The sequence below is a fragment of the Zosterops lateralis genome (genome assembly GCF_965231275.1).
Source record: "Zosterops lateralis genome assembly, chromosome: 1".
NCBI lineage: Eukaryota > Metazoa > Chordata > Aves > Passeriformes > Zosteropidae > Zosterops > Zosterops lateralis.
Window position 1 is genome coordinate 33,183,355 of NC_139762.1, and position 6,012 is coordinate 33,189,366.

The 6,012-nt window shown below is 42.6% G+C and overlaps 1 protein-coding gene across 1 annotated transcript; it reads left to right on the forward strand.

The window, feature by feature from the left end:
• Positions 1 to 2,322: 2,322 nt before the first annotated feature.
• On the forward strand, positions 2,323 to 5,511 carry IL6 (interleukin 6; the record flags this gene model as incomplete). Its single annotated transcript, XM_083873192.1, has 4 exons — positions 2,323 to 2,580; positions 2,686 to 2,799; positions 3,026 to 3,172; positions 5,320 to 5,511. The coding sequence occupies 4 exons, from the start codon at positions 2,323 to 2,325 to the stop codon at positions 5,509 to 5,511; spliced, it is 711 nt and encodes a 236-aa protein (XP_083729318.1).
• Positions 5,512 to 6,012: the final 501 nt, after the last annotated feature.

Consider the following 6,012-nt stretch of genomic DNA (forward strand, 5'->3'; position numbering starts at 1 on the left):
CGGATGAATCAGTGTAATTCAGTGTGGTACAGGGAGGATTAATTAGTAATACAGTGTGGACCTCCTTTAAGCCCTCCCCAAAATTTAACCATTATTATAGATAGCTAAGTGCAAAAGTATTTCTTCTATGTACAGTACCAATTAAATAAGTGATTTTCCATAATAAACTGTCCAAAGCAATAGAAGTATTCTAATGCTATTGTGTAAATTCCAGTTCCTTCTTCCTTTGAATGCTATGCTTTGTCCTAGATTATCAAATGGAGTTTCTAAGCCATTAATGAGCACCTTTCACTGGAGCATGTAAGTATACTTTGTACTTCTGAAAAGTCACATGGACATTCATATAAAAAAAAGTAAACAAAACCCTGAAATGAGAAAACAGTAACTGAAGGCTTAGAGCCTTTTAGATGAGGAACAGTTAAAACTTGCTTTTATTTCACTCTGCAGATGCAACCACACGCATCAGCAAGACTGTATAACAGTGATCAGCACAAAAATGTTTTCTGAAAATTTCTAAGGAACAGAGACTTTCATGACACGATAAGAATATGACAACTCATAAAATAAATTTACAAAATTAGGAATTACAGAGCTACAGGCCAGAGTAAATTACAGAATGCTTGCTGAAAATATATTATTAAGGAAACACAGCCTTCTATCAAGTTTTCATCATTTTAAGAAGAGTATTTTCACTGGGGTTAGGTAAAGGAAAAGTTTGACTGTCTTCAGAGAACAGCCTATGAGTCGCGTGGCAGCGGAAGGAAATCCCTGAGACATGTACATCCATGTGCTGTCGCAAGTGGAAAAAGAGGTAGGCAGAGGAGTTCCCTCCCTGGTGTATTTGCCTCTGATGGTTGTCCAAAAGCAAATACCAGGCTTTGAGCTCATCTGTCCTGGCTGTTTTAATCCTTTAGCACATTTCAGCTGGATCTTTTCATTGACAATAGTCAAACATACCGCTAGTGGCATGCTTTCTTCTGTACCTAACGCCACAGACCTGACATTACAGCAGATACTCTTCTGGCAATATCCTCCCTGCTGCACTCGGGGACCTGGGCAGAGACGGATTGCTGCTGATGAAAACTGCTCTCTCACACTTGCATTCCAGCTCTAATAGCTCTCCACTGGGCAAAATTACTGCAACTGCTTTTCTGCTATTGGCAGAAAGAGACATTAAATAAAAACCAGTAGTACCCTGTGTCTTTCCTGAAGCTCTCTTTTCAGACTGTTCTTAGAAAATGAAATAGAAGTATCTGGGGTATTTTTCAGTTTCTGTATTGCCTCTAACATCACTCTGATGCCCCATGTCCTGTTCTCCCCACTCTGTACCCTCCTGTTAGCAGTTCCCAATGCAGACTCGTCTTCCCTTTATGAGAAAACATAACCGACTTCATACTACAAAAAAGAAAGAAAAAAAAAAAGGCAGTTTGGCCAAAATCAGTTCAAGACATTCCACAAGTTCAATGTCAGCATGCCTTATACAGTTTGACTCAGCCTGCATTCTACAAGATTGATCCCAACAGGGACACTTGCCCAGGGTGAAGAGTCTCCCTGAAAGGTTAAAATTCCTGGAACAAGCTACCAGGTAGGCAGAAAGAGATAAGGTAGCAGATAACAGGGAATTTCGTGGCATTTCCTGCAGCCACCCTCCCGTAGGAGCTGGCTTTGGTCCATTTAAAGCATTTGATGTACTTAATCTCACCCATGTGTAGTTCACTCAGGAAGAGGCAACTTGTGACTTGTACTACCCAGCACCTAAACAGGGGTGTATAGTTTCACATATACACATAATAAAACCAGCTAAAACACAGAGATAATTGTACATCATACAAAATCCATAAAACATTAAACCACATTAAAATATTAAAAAGCACGGAAGTATATACCATAACTAAAGTATGTGTGTCTATAGGTAGGTATGCGTGTATGATTGCCAGGAGGTGCTGTGCGGCTGAAGCCGGCGGGCTCGGAGGAAGCCGGGCCGGGGGCTCCGGACCCCGCGGGGCAGGTGAGCCGGGGGTGGCTGCGGGGGGCAGCCCGGCCCTCAAGGAGTTACGGAGCGCGATTACTTCATGTTCCCACCGGCCGCTTTCGGCCGCCCCCCCCGGCCCGTTTCACAATCTGCTCTCGAGCAGCCCTGTCAAAGCCGGGCGCGCTCCGTGAGCACACACCCCCCGTGTTCTCATGCCGGATTTTCCCAGGCCATGAATAATCTCGAAGCCCCCTCAATAAATACACGTTCAGGGATGCCCGGAGCTCATTCAACCCGCCAGCCTCGCAGACGAGAAGGGGCCGGGGCCGGAGGCGAGAAGAAGCCGCACCATGAAGTTTTCCCGGGACTGTGGATGCGACCGTGCCCGCGCCGGCCGCCGCCGGCCGCCCGCCCTCCGCGCCGCGCTGCTGCTGCCGCCGCTGCTGCTGCTGCTGCTGGTGCCGCGGGCCGCCGCCGCCCCGCTGCCCAACGCCGACTCCTCGGGGGAGGCCGAGCTGGAGGAGGCGGCGGCGCGGCGGGCGGCGCTGCCCGATAGCCTGCGGCTGGCGCGGCTGCTGCACGCCCGGGCGGCGCAGCTGCAGGACGAGGTGGGTACGGCCGCGCCGCGGGCTCGACACGCTCCCCAAAGCCCGGCCCGGCCGCGGCTGCCTCCTGAACGAGGTGCGACCAAACCTGTCCGTGTCTCTCCCCAGATGTGCGAGAAGTTTACCGTCTGCCAGAACAGCATGGAAATGCTCCTCCGCAACAACCTCAACCTCCCCAAGGTGACGGAAGAAGACGGGTGTCTGCTCGCCGGCTTTAATGAGGCAAGGAACCGCTCTCCTTTCTGGTCTATTCCTGTATACCTGGGGCAGGTTTTGCCTGCTCAAAAGAACTATGGAAGTTGACCTAAAGAATTATGACGGCTCTAGCCGGCTTTGGCCAGACCTCCACACCATCTCACTGCTAAGCATCCTCTGTTAACCTGCACACAGCACTGAGATCAAGGCATTTTGAACTCTAAGTGACTTTCTCACCTTTCTCTCATTTCAGGATAAATGCTTGAGAAAAATCTCCAGCGGGCTTTATACATTTCAGACATACCTCAAATACATACAAGAAACTTTTATTAGTGAAAACCAAAATGTTGAATCCCTATCCTTCAGTACAGAGCACCTGGCACACATCCTAAGACAGATGGTGAGTTGGTTTTAAATTCTCTCTGATAATTTTTGCGGCTTAATATTGATGTGAAGTCAGAAATAGAGGATACTGTTTCAGTTCCTTGAAAACACAGGTGACAGTTCCTTATGCTCAGATCTTACCCTTATGGCTTAGAGGTTTCACAAAGTTTTGCTTTCTTTTCTTAAAGAAACAACTCTTCTTCCTACTTTCTATTGTTACTCATAATTTCCAAACCAACTAAATGCATCATTGTTTTAAAAACAAATATATTAAACTGGCTGATAGAAACAAGATTTCTCAGGGAGAAGTTGCAGAACTGCAACTCAGCCCATACTAATGTTGGAAACCATTGAAAGTAGAAGTCAGCAACTTTTTTTTTTAATGCCCATATCAAAAAAAAAAAAAAAAAAAAAAAAAAAAAAGCACCAAGTGTATTTTTACCATATTATTTATCTTTAAAACTCTCCAAACAAAACTTTTAAACCAAGCTGTACAGTATATTGAGATATTGCTGTCAATATACCAGATAGCTCCCAACTGAAAAACACATATTTTGCTAGTAAAAAATCTTCTTTCATAAAAACACCCATTTCTGTCTTGATTTGGTAAACTAAAATGCTATTAATTTCTGACAGACATTTTTCATGTTTTGGAGCACTTTGAAAGATCACACTTTAAAAATTCACTTAATTCCTGTAGTTCTTGCTCATTTTAACAATCCTTAATATGAACACTACCTTTTTGTCTTTGGGGAAACTACTTGTCTGATTAAAAATCACCCAGGTAAGGACTGTAGAAGTTTTGGGGCATGTGAAAAGCCTATTGTGTATGGTGTGTTTGCCATACCTTTCCTAACATATTTACTTATGCCCATCATACTTTATGTGAAAGGAAGCTGAACTGCTTTTTTTTCACACTGTGCTAGCTGAGAATAATAGTCTTGTCATAAGACAGCAAGTGATTACTGGCTTCCAGCTTGATACACAAGTTTGCAGAAAGTTTGTTTCATAACTGAGAGACTAGGTTCCTTGGATTGGGGTTTTGGATGGGTTTTTTTTTACCAAGGTAATCAAACCAGGCAGAATTAAACACAGTGATCAAAAGCAAAACCTGCATTATGGGGTTTTTGAGAAAAAGCCTTGATCTTCATGTTGGAATTTTTTCTTTGTGAGACAAAATCTGCTATTTAAGGCAAGGACAGCAAAGCCAGAATCCATCACTTGTGGTTAAATAGATCCACCAGCATGATACCTGTGGATATCCAGATCCAGACTTTACCAGAGCACAACAAGGAGTTGGGGTGTGACCAGAACACACTCCCAAGTAGTCTGGATAGAAAGATTTTTTTCTCTCTTATATTCCACAAAAAAGATGTTCCAGAAGGAGGTTTGCATCTTTTGTCACTTGTTAAAGGGTAGGAGAGGTCCTAAACACAGGATTAAGCAGGTGCTTGCTAGAACTTTGGACTCCAAATCACCTAAAACAGCTCTACAATTTGGGTGTGTAACTCCCATTTTCAGAAGTCCCATTTCTTGGGACAATTTCTTCAAAGGCCTTTAGATACTGGGTGCATAGGAGTGTGAGTCAGCATTAGATAAGTAACTCATTAGATAAATAACTTTTACTCATCTTGTAGTCATGTTTTCATGGATCAGTGAAAGTTGGTGGCACTTAAGTCTCACATGTGACTAAATGCCTGGAAAGTAAGAATGAAGCAGCTAAAGAAGTTGGACATCTTTGGAAACTTGCTAATCTGCTACAAAATGTTACAGTACTCCAATGTCAGCCAATTAATTTACAACTCAGGATGGAGCAGTACAGGTTAGGACAAGTCATGATCAGCACCTCCCTACCTAACCAACTACATGACTGCCAGAGAGCAGGAGGGATGTATTGATCTGCTGGACTGCAATGCCAGAGATTGCATTCAAACAGAACAGTGTAGCCCAGAGATTCCTACACAGTAATCGTGGCAGGCCTCAGAATTCCTCACACCTCTCCACAGAAACAGGGCTGGAGGAAAGCACAGGTTCCAGGGGAGCTGTTGTCTGCAGCACAGAAAGAGTGGATATGCAGCAGGTTGGGAACATACAAACCAATGCTCTCCAACAGGCTGTGACAGTGTTTTAACCAAGGCCCCCCAAATATTGTCTTTTTCACAGGTGATCAATCCTGAAGAAGTGATCATCCCAGATGCAGCTACCCAGGAATCCCTCCACACAAAGCTGAAGTCCACTAAGGCCTGGACAGAGAAAATCACCATCCATCTCATCCTCCGAGATTTTACTTCATTTATGGAGAAGACAGTGAGGGCCGTGCGCTATTTGAAAAACACCAGGAGTTTCAGTGTTTGAATGTTTTAGTTCAGGCACAATCCTTTTGTTACAAATCTGTCAGGTGGCAGAAAACAGTGTTGTTCTGTTTTAAGAACTAGAAATAGTAACAATGGTTTGCATCTATATACATTCCCACTTCCTTCTAGGAACTTATTTATTGTATTTAAAATATTTATTAGTTTTTAATATTTCTTATTTATATTTTCAATATTTAGAAATAATTTAAGCAAATAATGTATTTTATTTCCTTTTTAATTGTATTATTCAGATATAAACTTATTTAATATGTATTCAACAAAAAACAATTTTCAGAACCCAGAAAAATTGTTGTATAACTTATGTTTTTATGTATTTGAGAGATGGTATTTATAACTTTTTTATATTTTTACAACAAATAAAAGCCGATTTTTTTAAAAAGCTGGTATAGCCTCTGTGAACTTGAAATAAGACTAAAGCACTCCAATATATCCAGTTTTTGATACCTGCAATTATAAGAATAAACACTTTAAAGAACTTCTC